The sequence below is a fragment of the Schistocerca nitens genome, chromosome 5, assembly GCF_023898315.1.
Source record: "Schistocerca nitens isolate TAMUIC-IGC-003100 chromosome 5, iqSchNite1.1, whole genome shotgun sequence".
Lineage (NCBI taxonomy): Eukaryota > Metazoa > Arthropoda > Insecta > Orthoptera > Acrididae > Schistocerca > Schistocerca nitens.
The window spans coordinates 501,555,778-501,572,467 of record NC_064618.1 but is presented as its reverse complement, the minus strand read 5'-3'; the positions used below and the strand labels follow the sequence as shown (position 1 = coordinate 501,572,467).

General features: G+C 38.0%; 1 protein-coding gene across 2 annotated transcripts in view; it reads left to right on the top strand.

Moving 5' to 3' along the window:
* Nucleotides 1–1,909, top strand: part of LOC126260176 (uncharacterized protein C1orf112-like) — a 153,305-nt gene extending 151,396 nt beyond the window's left edge. For both annotated transcript variants that reach the window (XM_049957438.1, XM_049957437.1), the window contains one exon: nt 283–1,909. In XM_049957438.1, the coding sequence (XP_049813395.1) occupies nt 283–891 (609 nt within the window). In that variant the 3' untranslated portion in view covers nt 892–1,909. The remainder of the gene's footprint in view (nt 1–282) is intronic.
* The last annotated feature ends 14,781 nt before the right edge of the window (nt 1,910–16,690 follow it).

The following is a 16,690-nucleotide window of genomic DNA, read 5'->3' as shown; positions in this document are numbered from 1 at the left end:
GGAATTTTCTTAGGACATTTGGGTTCCATCAGCAAGACTGTTAGTTTTCATTTTGTAGCATAAGCCAGTTGAAGTACCACTGTTTTCATGTGGTTCCATCTGAGTTTCTTGATCTTCATATGCTCTCCTTTTTTCTGATGAATTATAAACCCAAAACTTGTTGTAAAAAAATATACCGTGAACTTTGTAAAATGAGACATTTTGTAAATAATGCTATGTGAAAACTTCAGCAGCACTAATTGTATTCATGATCTTCAATTTTTTTTTTTTTTTTTTTTACAGATTCTCAATGGTTTGAAGGAAATAGCTGAGAAAGGTTCATCAGCTATGAAATTGCAAATATTACCTGTACTCCGAGCATTGGCATCAAAAACTCTTGACTGTGATGTTAATCAACCAAAGGTCTGCTTTGATATTGGAGTTTTATTTGGCACTTTGATGCAAGATGAAAGCTCAATAGTTCGTCAGGCATCACTAGATGTTTTTGCTTACTTTGCGTATGTTACAAAGCATGAACAAATAGTGATAAATTCTGTAAGCCGAAGTAATGTACTACAGAGTCACGTAGCAATGTTCCTTAAAAAACAATTGGCGAAATTCAATAAATTAAATGCAAAAGATATAAATGAGTATTTAAATAGCCAGAAAAATGTGCAATTTTGCCACAAGTGCAAAAAAACTGAACTTTTTGAGGATGTAACAGAGGAAAAAGCTGAGCAAAAAGCCAAGAAACCAAAAATTGATCAGTGTTCCCAGAATGTCTCTGAAGCTCTTGACAGGATTGAGGCCGATACAGCTTTAATAGTTAATATGCTTGATGAAGATAGCTTGCCAGAAATTGCCAGGACAAAGGTAGTATCCATTATGGCACAATTGGAGGGACTCCTGTAACGCATTACATTATGAAAATTTTAATAGTAAAATAAGCCCATGTGTTGTTATAAATTTCCCCAAACCAGTTCACATAAATCTCATTTATATTTTCTTACACCCACCTCTAAGCCCAAGCCCAAACTCCACCCTCCCCGCACTCTCTCTCTCTCTCTCTCTCTCTCTCTCTCTCTCTCTCACACACACACACACACACACACACACACACACATCACTGCTGCAAAGTCTCAACCTATTTCATATTTAATTAAATCTCTATTATTATTATTATTAGTACTACTACTACTACTACTACTACTACTACTATTATAACAAAGTTTCAATATACTGGATTATCATTTTACTTCAGTTACTGTAAAATCAGTAAATGGAAATAAGACTGATGTAGACTAGTGTTGTAGGAATTCATTATGTTTCAAAATGTAAGTAATTCATTGCATTTGTGAGTAATGAGTAATATAATGATCCAAATTATGTACAAGCTAACAATTTGTTTGAAGATACCGCAGTTTTGACTTTTGTTGTCCAGATGTTAAACCTTGCTTCCTCCTTTTGACTTGACTATACAAAGGAAAAAGTACTGTAGATGGAAAGAAAGGATAGCAGTAGTATAAGGCTCTTTGGATGGCATTATTTCTCGAGTGCTTACGTATAACACAAGCCAATTTAAGTACCAGGTTTGTGTGAATATTGCACAGAAAACTGTGTGGTTGTATTGTAACGAAGGTTGTATGTAGTGAATAATTTAAATCTCGGGTACATACAAAGATTTTCTATTAATTTGTAAGCAAAAGAGGTAATTATTTTTTTAAAAAAAGTCATACAAAAACTTTAAATTTGTTAATGTGATGTATGTTATGTTTTATATTGTACCTATGAACTGAGTAAATGTTGTTGATCTGGAGAAAACTGCAACTCTGCCATGCCCTGTGGTGCAAGTACAGAACAAAGTTTTTAATGAAAAAGAAAACAATGTATTAGTTGTAAACTAACAAAAGCCAGCCCTTTTAAAGAACTACATCTGATTACTTATTTAATTATGATAATCTACCTCATTTTTGTAAATTATAAATGATTCCAGACCTGCTTTAATAATACCTGTAATCAGTGCAATGTATTTCTTTTGCAAACAGAATATCAAGAAGACTCATTGCAAGAGTAGAACTATAATGCAGAACTGGCTATTCCAAAAGAGTTTGTGTGGGAAAGTCAACAAGGGGAAAACAACAGCACCATGTAAAATGAAAGTAAACAAGGAGATTTCATTAACAGAGGGGATTCAAAAAATTAATAAATCCAAAGTGCAAAAGGCAGATAAGTGTACAAGAAATTATTAAAAGAAATATAGAGACACTCACAAGTTGTGACTCATACACAGATAGCTCGAGTTTGAGTCATCATCAAGGCATCATAATCTGATATCTAGGCTTCACAAAAAATATTGTAGCCAACATACTGTAAATTACATTATCTTTACTTATAGGTGAATGCCCTGCAAAAAACATTGTCCAGAAAAAGTTCGTATTAGATTTCCATTGTATGACATGAATAAAACAGTGTTCATGTGGGCAACACTTCATTCCACCAAAATCTTTCCAACTTCATTCTGTGTGTATGTAAGTGATTACAAATGACTCTTTTTAAGGTATGAGTTCACATAAGAGGTACACAAATTTTATGTGATGTACTGTAGAGGAAATGATGAAAATGAGTGAAGATTAGGAGTGTTTTCATTCTCCAAAAATAGTTGTCTTAGTAAGAAATGGGTAGCTACCGCACTTCCTGACAGTTTTCAAATTACATAAACTCAAACACAAGCTCAGTGTATTTTATAATTCCATGTGTTTCGATTTTAGGAATCACTAACCTTCTCTGTAGTGCAACTGAAAACAGTTCAGTTTGTAAGTGGAAATATGATTTAGACTCCCACTTTTCCATAGAACATATGATCTAAATAGCCACGTATTTGGCTTTGCTATGGGACTGTATTCGCAGTAGTAAGTAAAATCTTTCCCATTTGTAATTATTAAGAGGTTCAAATAAATGAAGTGTCACACAAACAGAAGCTTCTTTGAATAAACTTACTGTAATCATAATAGGACTAAAACCGAATTTAATTGACTTCTTATCTGTTGATATCATCTAGAATGTTGAAGGGAATAGTATAGAATCTTTGTCATATAACATGTCTTATACAGTCATTTGATTGAAATATTGATAACTTGTCAATGAATACAGATGTATGCCTACAAAGTTATTTATAAAAATAACACACACACTCACACACACACACACACACACACACACACTTCCTTGTTCTTAAATTATTCCACATTATTATAACAATTTCTTTTAAGTATTTATAGTGTTTGTTTCTACAGTTTATAAATTTGGGCATATATAAAAAGAACGCAACTCCATTAAAAGAGAACACACACACAGACACACAGATTGTAATGTAAAAAGAAAAAGAGAAAAATATCATATCTGCTACTTGCCTTACTCATTTATAAAATCTTCCAAGCTGTGATAACATTTACATTTTTTTAACATTTTTCAATGTTTGCTTTGTGCTTTCTAGCTTCTAGTACTTAAACTTGGACCGTATTTTATTGCTAAGCTTCAAAGCCATGCTGCACAGGGTATTTTCATCTGTACTTCATTTCATAAGTATGTGTAAGACAATTTCCTTTTCGAAAAATATGGGGCCTTTTCTTTTTTTTAAAAAAAAAAAAAAAGTTCTAAGAAGAGTATTTGGTACATAAACATAGGATGAACTGTCATTATGTCTGGTCTTACGAATAAAGGTTTGCTTGATTGCCTATCATTTGTTACCAATATAGCTACATTCGGATGATAAACAATTTTCTTAACAGCTAAGTCAGTTACTTTATTTAAAATGCTAGTTGCATAAACAAAACTGTTTAATCACTTCACTGAGTAGCCCACATTATCAGTACATGAGAAGTTTGTTTATAGTAATAGTAACTCCAAGAAATTTAATAGTCTCTGCCCTCATAATTTAACTATAATATGTATTCAGCAGTATGTCTAGACCTGAAGTGTACAATTTGTGTTTGTGTAAGGTTCAGTTTCAAAGTCCGCCTGCTTAACTGGGTGGTAACATGCTTGCCTCCCATGCTCTGGGCCCGGTATCAATTCCCGGCCATGTCGGAGATTTTCTCTGCTCAGGGATTGGGTGTTGTGTTGTTGTCATCATCATCATTTCATCCTCATCATTGGCCACAAGTTGCCCAATGTGGCGTCGACTGAAATAAGACTTGCACTTGGCGGCCGAAACCGACTGGGACATCCCAGCCAACAATGCCATACGATCATTTAATTTTTTCAGTTTCAAAGCATCATTATTTATCCAATTTTCAAGTTCTTGATCGTACAGCGAACGACTACTTTTGTGTCATCTCCATACAGAACTGTTTCTGAAGTTACCTCAAATGACGTCATTTATTTAATACAGGAACAGTAATGGGCCTAGTATGGACTGCTGGAGTATGCCTGCATGTATTTTCTTCCAACTAGAACAGGCTTTCTCACCCACTGTTTTCCATTTTTGAGACAGTATGATTTAAGCTCAAAGATTTTTCCATGGGTGCCATAAGGAGCCATTTTGTGAAGTAGCAGCTTATGGCTTACTGTATCAAATGGTTTAGTGAGGTCACAAAAGGTATCAGGTATGCACTACTTTTTATCAAGGCATTTGCTTATTTTAGTGATTGTTGATGAATAATGTGCACAATGCTTCACCTCTTCTTGAATGCAAATTGATTATTAAGAATAATACTTCTTGCTGTACTTTTCTTATTGATTTCCCACTATTGACTCAAAGACAAAATTTTTTTTATCTCACCGTGTCTGCCGTTTTTTTGGATAGGTTGAACTTTTGCATATTTCAGCCTGTAAGGAAAGCAGCCTTCATTAGATGATAGATTTATTATGTGGCAGAGTTGGGGGGATATTATGACATCCTACTTTTATTATTTTTGTCAAAATTTCATGTCCGCCAACAGATTTAAGGTTTTTGTAAAGGTTTTTATAATGCTAGTCACTTCATGGCAGGATACATATCAATTCCAACTGTATTTATAAGTGGATTGATCTCAGTCTTTAACAGGTGCTTACACAAAAAACAATAAAGTATGGCATTAAATAAAGGCATGAAAAATCTTTGGCTTATAAAATGAAATTTTAGTAATTTTTTTAGGCCATACAAGGAAGTTGGTCTGATTTCATGTTACAAGGAATACTGTACTGTCTTAAGGACAGTGATTTATAAAATCAAAAACCTCTGTATAAGGTTTGAAATTAATCATTCAGATAATGAAATTAAATCTGTTTGGGTAATTGTTAAAACTAAAACCCAATAAGGAATGTTGGGACTTTCTTATTAAAGAGACCAGACAAATAAGAGGTAAGTCAGGTAACCAGCATATTTAATAATCACTCCCTAGAAGTATAGTAGCTCAGAAGATTGACGTGGACAGTTCAAGGGATAAAGCAATAGAATACATCAGCAAAGTAATGATACATATGTTCAGCCAAATCACAATAAGTTTATTGCTGTATGAAAGAATTTAAGAATGTGAAAGGTCTCTGCATGAGGCTCTTCATGATTGTGCCATACCACACAGCTTCATTTGTTTGCCTCAGGTACCTCAATTGTTGGTGAAAATGGTCTATTACCCTAGATGTAAAGAAGAAAAGGGAAAAGACTGAGCAGCTAAGTGTGTTTGTGGTGGCCACAGTACATTATCAATATTTAATTTTAACACTTCATTAGGTTATTGGTACTTGTCGGAGCCCCATGTGCATGTTTGATACATTTAAGTGCCATATTTCAATGTATCTATTCTTTCCTCTTCTTGTCTGATCAGTTGAATGTATGAATGAGAGTGTGCAAGGAGTTCAGTGTGTAGATCCATTGGAGTGTAGTAGTCTGCCACTGTATCAGAATAGTCAACTGTAGGAAATACATACCAGGTAGCAAAGAGGTTTCTGTTTGCCTTGCATCAACCTTTTGTATAGTTTGGCACCACAATAGTGGTTCCTCTGGCCACTTCCATAGGTTCAGGGTCAGTTTTGGTTGGAGAGCAAATGCTTGTGGAGTGTTCCGTGGGGCACGAGACAGGTGAGACCTTCTGGCGGTAAGTATGTCTTTTCGAGGAGAAGTTAATGTTGTATTTTATGTAAGTTTTTCAAAGCTAGTCAAAGTAAATGATTCCTTTCATCATTCATAGTTTATTATCGTGTGTGACAAATTTTAGTTGCTAATTCAAGGGTGTTAAAAGCGTTAAAATCCATGGATGGTGTAGGCTATTGTTCGGTTGAACTGTTAATCAAACACATGGAGCCGTGTTGAGTTTACTGTGATTCAGTTCATTTTGTTTAGTATCCCTTTTGCGAGAGCAGGTATATTGTGACTGAATTTTGTGCAATTCGTCTCACTTGATAACTTTCTTTGTGCACCCTTTTGTTTGTGTGGACCACGTGGTCGTGATCTAATGAGAAAGTTTACAGTGCCAAGGCCACAATGATCTTACGCTGTAGAGCATCTGAATTAATTGTGAATCTTTATAATGCGTCATTTTTATAGCAATTCACTTCAATAAAAATTTTATTCATTTATCCCGCATGTTAAAATCAAGGGAACACCTATGTGTGCTGTGGTGGAGGTTTTGATTTCTTTTTTCTTAGTCTCACGTGCATGTGAATGTAAGTGTTCATGATTAAACCATTCTTTGATCATCCCTCTTCCATAGATCATAGACCTTGCAGCGGACTCTGAAGTAAAGTTCTAGGGTTAATTAATATGCGACGTAATAGTTTGCAGGCAACAGCAACCATCATCTTATTCACTATACACTATCATTAAATTTACGGGTCTAATAAATGTTCTTTTGCCAGAATTTTTGTTTACGCTCTCACTGCTAAAATTCCATTCCATGCTTCATCCAGCTGTGATGTACATTGCATTTGCGCAACAGTTGTATTGAGGCCACAGTTTACCCCCATATTGAGATTAATTGTAAAGATACCCCTTAATAGTAAAGATACATTTCATATGGCGACCCTGATCTCTGAGTATGCTCTTCCTAGGAATTTTCTGCGAAAAAGTCAGGTTCCGTAGGATGTATCAATGCACTAACTATTCAAAATTTTACCCCTTTAGCACTTGAACAATTTCTGCATTGTTTCAAGTATCAGCGTGGAAACAGCGTTTGTGATCTATACGGCATTGTTCTTTCGTTTTATTTCTGATTTTGTGTGTGTATTTTTGGTGTGTTAATTCATAGCCCGATAGTAGGATCGTGTGACAATATCAATTTCCAGGGACGTATTTTAAGTACGTACAAGTAATTTGTCATTGTTTTGCATGTGAAAGATGTTACTTGTGTTAGGCTGTTGCAATCTCGTTCTCGTCTACGTGTAACGTACAGTAATTTTGGTGCTAGGAGCATATGAGAATTTTCGCATACCAAGCAGTATTCTTGTAGTAAGTGACTGGTGCGAAGTTAGTCAGCTACAAATAATAGACACGCATAGCCACTCTAAGAGCAACTCGAGATGCAACGAAACAGAAACTACCGTGCCTTCCAGAGAAATTTCGCATAGGGAACCGGAAAACATCGCAAATGAACTAAACAATATTCCCGCTTCCCAAAAGTGTTAGCGAATCAAACGACTCATTCTGTGCACCAGACTTCAGTAATGCCACTGGAAATATACCCTCACAAAGTGCACAGTGATGTGCCACACAGAGTTCCCAGAGTGCAGACAACATATTTGCTGGATCTGCCAACAGTATAGCAACGAACTATGTGCCATGTTTACCTGAATGGGCACAGTACATGGCACGATTTGACGTGCTAATGATCGTGACCAATGCGCACATGGTTGAAAATTTGGGGGCACAGATGACTGCGAATTATAACCGATTAGAGGCATGGATCTCCACTATCAAAGAAGACTTTGGAGCGCACATGACAGCGAATTCCAAGCAACTGGCTAATGTACAAGGCAAATTACGAGATGTAACAACAAACATTAACACGTAGCATGCGGCCGATGTAATATTACGTCTTCAGAAGGAAACAATTGTGTAGCCGACATAATTTACATCTCGGCAGTTACAATGTTTCTCTGTGGTGTCAAACATATATTTATGAGTCCTATGAAGTCTGAGTGGTCTGCAGGCTTCATAGTTTCAACAGCGAGTGCTAGATGGCAGCAGTGTACTCAGTGGAATACTTTGTGTTTATGAAAGACTTTGTCATTGTAGCTTACTTTGTAGACATTGTCTGGAGTTGGCATCTTCTCAGTTTCGTTCATTTTGACTGTTTTCATGTTGATTTTCATTTTGATATGTGCAGTGAACAGGATAAACATTTGGAACAAATGATTTATGAAGTCCTTGATGAGTTTTCAGGTGGTGAAATAGGGCTGCCTGATGACGATTCAGATTATATGTCATCTGAGAATAGTGGTAAGTGTTTCAGATTTAGTCGCTGCAAATGGTTTTTTTTGTTAGCTTCCCAGAATTTTATATTATGAATTATGCTCCTACATGTACTTGAGGAAATGAATCAGGTCATGTTTTGCCTTCTACATCTATGAATACTCGAAGTAGAAAAAGAAGTAGAAGTTACTTTGATGGTGACTGAACAGATGGTCACGAAATTCCTGACGTAGCTGTATACACAGGACTTCATAGATTGGCACAGAATGTATCTATTGATGAATCAAGTGATACTTTAGATATATTCTTATATTTCTTCGACAAACCTCTCATAAAATCAGTGAAAGAACAGACAAGTTGTTATGCCAGGCAAAAACTTACTAATCTGCGGTCTGACAACAATCTTCTGCCTAATTCTACATTAAAACAGTGGAAAACTGTAACAATTGCAGATATGAAAAAATTCCTTGCTGCATGTGGTAGTAAGTGAGAGGCCAAACATGAAGAGCCACTGAAGTACTGATCCTGTCGTAAGCTGTAATTTTTGTCCCAGCGTTTTGTCAAGAGACATACAGAGGGGTCCAAAAAAGTGTATCCACTGTTTAAAAGTCCATAACTTGCAAACTAATTGACGGAGTTGTCTCAATTTTGGTGAAAGTGTAGCTTAAAGTCCAACATAAAAATATCACTGTAGGTGTTGAAATGGTCACCATTAACATACACAAATGATGCCGCTGCACTGCATCACGAACAACTGACTGCAACGTGTTCAGTTGGATATTTGCACATGAATGTACGATGGATTCTCGAAGTTCATCCAATGTGCGTGGCTTTTGACAATAAATGACATCCTGTAGTGTTCCCCACTGGTAAAAGTCCAGAGGAGTTAGGTCTGTGGAATGTGGTGGATACTCCACAGCACCTCTACGGCCTATCCATCTTCCTGGTAGATTTTCGTTGAGATATGCCCTGACATGATTTTGATAGTGGGCTGGGGCACCATCTTGTTGAAAGTAAACTCTTCTGTCTCCATACAAGTCTCGGATGGCAGGTAAAATGGATGTGTGAAGCTTCTGAAGGTACACCTCACCTGTAACTGTGCCGTCAAAGAAGAATGGTCCAATCAAGCCCCGGTAAGACAACCCACACCACACATTTACTCCTGGCAAATTCACGGCTTTGTCTACATGGACGTTCAGATTTTCGGTGGCCCAGTAGATGCAATTGTGGTGATTTACTGTACCATTGAGTTTGAACCGTGCCTCATCAGACCACACAATCATCTCTGCAAACTCTTCATCGTTGGGCACCATGTTAGCAAACCACTCGCAGTACTCCATTCTACGATCTGTGTTGTCCTTGTTCATTGCATGTAGCAATTGTGAGATGTAGCACTTCCACTTTGCTGTCTTCAAAATTCGCCGAACACTTGAGCGACTCACTCCAGTTTCATGGGCACACTGTCTCTCAGACTTCTGTGCTGAGCGAGTGAAATTGTTTTAACACACAACGGGAGTTAGCTGGACTTGTTACTGTTACAGGTCATCCAGATCGTTGTTTGTGTACTTCTTTAACTCAGCCTTTGGCTTCAAATTTGTCTCGAATGCGACGAATCATTAAACGTGTCAATGGCTCTGTTTGATACTCATTTCGCCATTGCCGTTGAACCTCATTAATGTTTACGTACTTAAAATACCACTTCCAAACTGACCTCTTTTCATCGAATGTAAGCCTTGCGCCAGCCATGTTTACTCGAGCTTGCGCCAGCCATGTTTACTCGATTAACTAGGTGCAAGTAAGAACAGAACACTGACTATCTGGTGACTGTCAACTGACAAAACAAAATGCAATACAACACTTGTGTGGCGATTGCCGGAGCTACAAACTATTACACTACCAAAGATGAGACAACTCCATCAATTAGTTTGCCAGTTATGGACTTTTAAACAGTGGATACATTTTTTTTGGACCCCTCTGTATTTATAAACGTTTCATCTATATTTCACCTCAATGATAAAAAAAGTCAAAAAAGAAAGGTGAACCAGGTTTTGATGCACTTTATAAAATTAGACCTCTTCTCAATCCATTGAGAGAGAATTTCCAAAATACTTATTATCCAGAGAAAACAGTAACAGTTGATGACGGAATTTGTCCCTACAGAAAGAGAGTAGGCTTCAAGGTTTATATGGCCAATAAACCAAACAATTATGGTTTGAAACTGTACATTTTGGCTGAATCCACAACAGGATACATCTGGAATTTTGAGGAAGCGTTTGGCCAATAAACTTCTGGTTAAAGGGCACACTGTGTGTTGGTTGTTTCTACACAAGTGTTCAGTTAGCTGATGATAATACTGGTCTTATTGGCATAGTGATGAAAAACAGGAAAGGACTTCCAAAACCACTAAAAGATGCATAGCTTAAAAAAGGAGAACAGGTCCGTCGCAAAGGGAATGTACTCACCTTCCACTGGAAAGAGAAAAAGAGATGTCTGGATGATCAGCACAAGGCACACGGCTACAGTGCAGAGTATCAGAACAAGAAGAGCAACAGAGAAACTGAAACCTGCAGCAGTTGTTGACTATAATAAAAGCAAAGCTGGAGCGGACCTATTTGACCAGTGACTATTGTATGGGGCTCTGGATCACAATACTGTGAAGTGGTGGAGGAAACTAGCTGTACAGTGCATAATAATGGCAGTAACAAATGCCTGCATACTACATAAAATAATCAAAAAGGAAAAACTTGCCACATCTCAGTTTATTCAAGAAGTATGTGTGCATGATTGACGTTGTCTGCTGGGGATTCGACAGAGAGCTTTCCACGTGGATCATCAAAATTAGCACGACTCTCAGAAAAACACTTCCCTAATTGTGTCAACATTCCAGAAGGAAAGAAAAAAGGACAAGGAAGGTGTGTGTCTTGTAGCGAAAAGGAGAAATGTTCAACAGGGAAGGCTGGAAGAAAGGACACCTCGACACCTCATATGAGTGCACCGAATGTAATGTCAGGTTGTGTATCTCCCCCTGCGTCAAAGTTTATCACACTGTTGTCCACTATGAACACTAAATTGTGTACTGAACTTACACTTATTGTTATTTTTCTGTATTTCAAATGTTTTGTACATATTTTAGAGGATAATAACATGTTTCCTTGTATATAACAGTACTGTAATTCTCTTTCTTTCTCTTTCTCTCTCTCTCTCTCTCTTTTTTTTTTTTTTTTTTTTCCCCCTTCGGTAATAAATATCACTGTCTTGAAATTTCATTGGTGTCTTCAAATTTTAAATTATTGACCCCAAAATTTGAGTACTTAATGTAAAAAGTCCAATAAACATAAAAATGTTTTGGAATTCCATTAACAGTGAGCTGTGCAGTAGTAAGAAATTACAGAGAAACACTGATTTTACCCAGTCCACAGGTGACGGCAACTACAAACTACATCAGCACTGTAAGTGTTAAAAAACTTGGGCCAAGGTTTGAATGCATTGAACAGCGTCTCCACACAATAGAGGCGACTCAGGAATACCTGGCAAAGGTGAGCGAACAATGCAGCAACCGAATAGAGCGGGATTTCCAGGCTCTTAAGGAACAGTGTCAACGTGAACGCAAAGAAGTGTTAGCATTGCTGGAAAGCTCAAGGGTGATGGATGATATGTCCGCTAATGCTAGGATAGATAACAACATTGCGGCTATCTCTACGCTCAAAAATCATTGCCTACAACTCAAACTAAATTGCGAGGAGGAAATCTCCAAGATGAAGCACAACCTAGGAAAACTTACGGAGAACACAAGTCACATAAGTGCATCTGCAGGTAGAGAACAAACCTTGCCAACACCAGAAAATGAGACAGGAAGTGCAGTCCCTGTTAAGATTTCAACTAGGGCAGTGTGAAGTCAACAGGAGACAAAGAGGGGCTACTGGGGATTAAATGAGCGCATATCTTTACTAGAGAATCAGCTCGAAGGTAGTGAAGCAAGGGAAAAAAACAATAAAAAAGACAGGCGATACAATGAGGACAGAGACTTGGGCCATGAGGACGACTTTTACCTCAGGCACAAAAGCGAAGTGGAGTGTGAACAAATGCAATACGGTAATTTTTGCGGGTTTTCGCTGAGAGAGGAAATGTACGTTTTCGACAATAAACATTTCCTCACTGTCAGCTGATTTTACGTGTTCAGAGATGATAAGAACGGAATTCGTCTCAAAGCTTGGGCTGATCAATTCTTGTTTTCGTTACCTCCCACGGATCACTCCACGAGCATTCACTCTCCAGCCGAAATCACCCCCAAACCTATGAAAGTGGCCAGAGGACCCACTATTGTGGTAGCAACCTATACAAAAGGTTCATCCAAGGTAAACAGAAACCTCTTTGCTACCTGGTACGTGTTTCCTACAGTTGGCTATTCTGATACAGTGGCAGACTACTACACTCCCATGGATCTACACACTGAAATCCTTGCACATTCTCATTCATACATTCAACTGATCAGACAAGAAGAGGAAAGAATGGATACACTGAAATGTGGCACTTAAATGTATCAAACATGCATGTGGGGCTCTGACAAGTACTCAGCATATGAGCCTGGGGGCCTCATTTCAACATCCTGAAGAGGCTGTTCTGGCAGTCATTGAGGTAACAAATTGTAACCAGGTGCAGACTGTGATGCTTGTTAGAATGTCCAATGCCTGTTGTCTGGGCTCTGATGACATATATTTGTATCATTCTAGCAACTGGCAGAGAGGGTTGAGAAGACCAGCCTTGCTCACGGAATTTCGACAAAACTCATCATGGCCCCTAGTTCTGAGTCAAGTGGAAGGTCTGAACCAGAGACTTCAAAGGTTCTACGTCAAGCTGGGCAGTGACTTCTTAGAGTTGCAGCAGTAAATTGGTGAGAAGACTGTACATCATTGGCTGCTGCCCAGATGTGTGGGGTGTTCACAAGGCATTCTTCAGCACAGATGACTCTCCATCCAGTAGGATGTAGATGTAGGAGACCTACTAGTACCAGTGTAAGATTAAAAGAGATAACCCACCACCCACAGGCAAGAGTATTAATATCTCAATGATTAACTGCTTAAGCATTTGTAATAGAGCCGCAGAGTTTGAAATTCTCCTAGACAGCAGTAGAGCTCACTTAATACGAGGTACAGGAAACTGGTTAAATTGACAGCAGTGGGAGTTTGGGGGAAATTAAAGTATATATCTAAAGCATGGATAATGGGAAATTGAGGTGGTGTCACAGTAGGCAAGAAATTAAAGTCCACTGAGATAGAAATTGAAGCTGCATACGAGACTTTGGCCAAGGCTTAGTGTCAAGTGTGGGCATAAACTTAGATATAACTGAATCTATCGATCCCCAGACTCATCCCCAGTTGTAACCAAAAGTTGAAGAGAAAACTGAAGTTTACTAGTACATTAAGTTCCCCAATCATACTGTTACACTGGAGAAGACTTTAATTATCCAACAATCAATTGGGACAATTATAGTTCTGCGAAATATTACTGAATGCCTTCTCTGAAAACTACTTATAACAAATAGATTCAAGTCCACTCATGATATAAATGTATTGGATCACATAGCAAAACATATACCTCACCTCTTTGAGAATGTCCATGTTGAAACTCATAAAAGTGATAGTAAGGCTGTTATAACAACAATGATTATCACAGTACAAAGTGCAGATAAAGCAAGTAGAAAGATTTATATTTTCTGCAAACCACATAAAGAGGCAGTATTGTTGTATCTCAATGAGGAACATGAAACATTCAGTTCTGGACAGAAGCATGTAGAAGAACTACGGCTCAAGTTTAAAAGAATAGTTGACCAAGCATTTGCTACATGTGTACCCAGCTCAACAGTTCATGATGGGAGGGACCCTCCATAGTATATAGTCACCATAAACAAACAGCGACTACTGTGTAATGGATGTAAAATAAAGCATAAGGTGAAGATAAAGATCTGGATGAAATGCATTTGGATATCAAGAGGGCAGTTTGTAAAGCCTTCAGTCACCACTGTTGAAGAATATTACCAAAAGATGTATCACAAAACCCAAAGAAATTCCGGTTATTTGTAAAGCCTGTTGTTGTTGTTGTTGTTGTTTTCTTCAGTCCTGAGACTGGTTTGATGCAGCTCTCCATGCTACTCTATCCTGTGCAAGCTTCTTCATCTCCCAGTACCTACTGCAGCCTACATCCTTTTGAATCTGCATAGTGTATTCATCTCTTGGTCTCCCTCTACGATTTTTACCCTCCACGCTGCCCTCCAATACTAAATTCGTGATCCCTCGATGTCTCAGAACATGTCCTACCAACCGATCCCTTCTTCTAGTCAAGTTGTGCCACAAGCTCCTCTTCTCCCCAGTTCTATTCAATACTTCCTCATTAGTTATGTGATTTACCCATCTAAGCTTCAGCATTCTTCTGTAGCACCACATTTCGAAAGCTTCTATTCTCTTCTTGTCTAAACTATTTATCGTCCACGTTTCACTTCCATACATGGCTACACTCCATACAAATACTTTCAGAAACGACTTCCTGACATTTAAATCTATACTCGATGTTAACAAATTTTTCTTCTTCAGAAACACTTTCCTTGCCATTGCCAGTCTACATTTTATACCCTCTCTACTTCGACGATCATCAGTTATTTTGCTCCCCAAATAGCAGAACTCCTTTACTACTTTAAGTATCTCATTTCCTAATCTCATTCCCTCAGCATCACTCGAATTAATTCGACTACATTCCATTATCCTCGCTTTGCTTTTGTTGATGTTCATCTTATACCCTCCTTTCAAGACACTGTCCATTCCGTTCAACTGCTCTTCCAAGTCCTTTACTGCCTCTGGCAGAATTACAATGTCATTGGCGAACCTCAAAGTTTTTATTTCTTCTCCATGGATTTTAATACCTACTCCGAACTTTTCTTTTGTTTCCTTTATTGCTTGCTCAATATACAGATTGAATAACATCGGGGATAGGCTACAACCCTGTCTCACTCCCTTCCCAACCACTGCTTCCCTTTCATGCCCTTCGACTCTTATAACTGCCATTTGGTTTCTGTAAAAATTGTAAATAGCCTTTAGCTCCCTGTATTTTACCCCTGCCACCTTCAGAATTCGAAAGAGAGTATTCCAATCAGCATTGTCAAAAGCTTGCTCTAAGTCTACAAATGCTAGAAACATAGGTTTGCCTTTCCTTAATCTTTCTTCTAAGATAAGTTGTAGGGTCAGTATTGCCTCACGTGTTCCAACATTTCTACAGAATCCAAACTGATCTTTGCCGAGGTCGGCTTCTATCAGTTTTTCCATTCGTCTGTAAAGAATTCGCGTTAGTAATTTGCAGCTGTGACTTATTAAACTGATAGTTCGGTAATTTTCAACTCAGGTCTTTCAGTGCTCTGTCAAACCCCTCACGCACTATCATATCTCCCATTTCATCTTCATCCTCTTCCATTTCTATAATATTGTCCTCAAGTACATCGCCCTTGTATAGACCCTCTATATACTCCTTCCACCTTTCTGCTTTCCCTTCTTTGCTTAGAACTGGGTTTCCATCAAAGCTCTTGATATTCATGCTAGTGGTTCTTCTTTCTCCAAAGGTCTCTTTAATTTTCCTGTAGGCAGTATCTATCTTACCCCTAGTGAGATAAGCCTCTACATCCTTACATTTGTCCTCTAGCCATCCCTGCTTAGTCATTTTGCACTGCCTGTCGATACCATTTTTGAGACGTTTGTATTCCTTTTTGCCTGCTTCATTTACTGCATTTTTATATTTTCTCCTTTCATCAACAAAATTCAATATTTCTTCTATTACCCAAGGGTTTCTACTAGCCCTCGTCTTTTTACCTATTTGATCCTCTGCTGCCTTCACTATTTCATCCCTCAAAGCTACCCATTCTTCTTCTAATGTATTTCTTTCTGTTAGTGGCACATAAGTTGGTGTCCAAATACTCATGGACTATATAGGATCTCAAACTGAAGGTAGCAAAGCAAAAGCAAAACTACGGAACCCTGTTTTCAAATTTTCCAAAAATGCAGGAGTATTGCCACAATTTAATTCTTGCACCATTGCAAAGATGAGTGAATTATATATTAGTATCTGCATTTATACTCCACAAGCCACCCAACAGTGTGTGGCGGAGGGCACTTTACATGCCACTGTCATTACCTCCCTCTCCTGTTCTAGCCACGAAGGGTTCGCGGGAAGAACAACTGCCAGAAAGACTCTGAGCACGCTCAAATCTCTCAAAATTTACATTCGTGATCTCCTCAGAAGGTATAAGTAGGGGGAAGCAATATATTCAGTACCTCATCCAGAAAC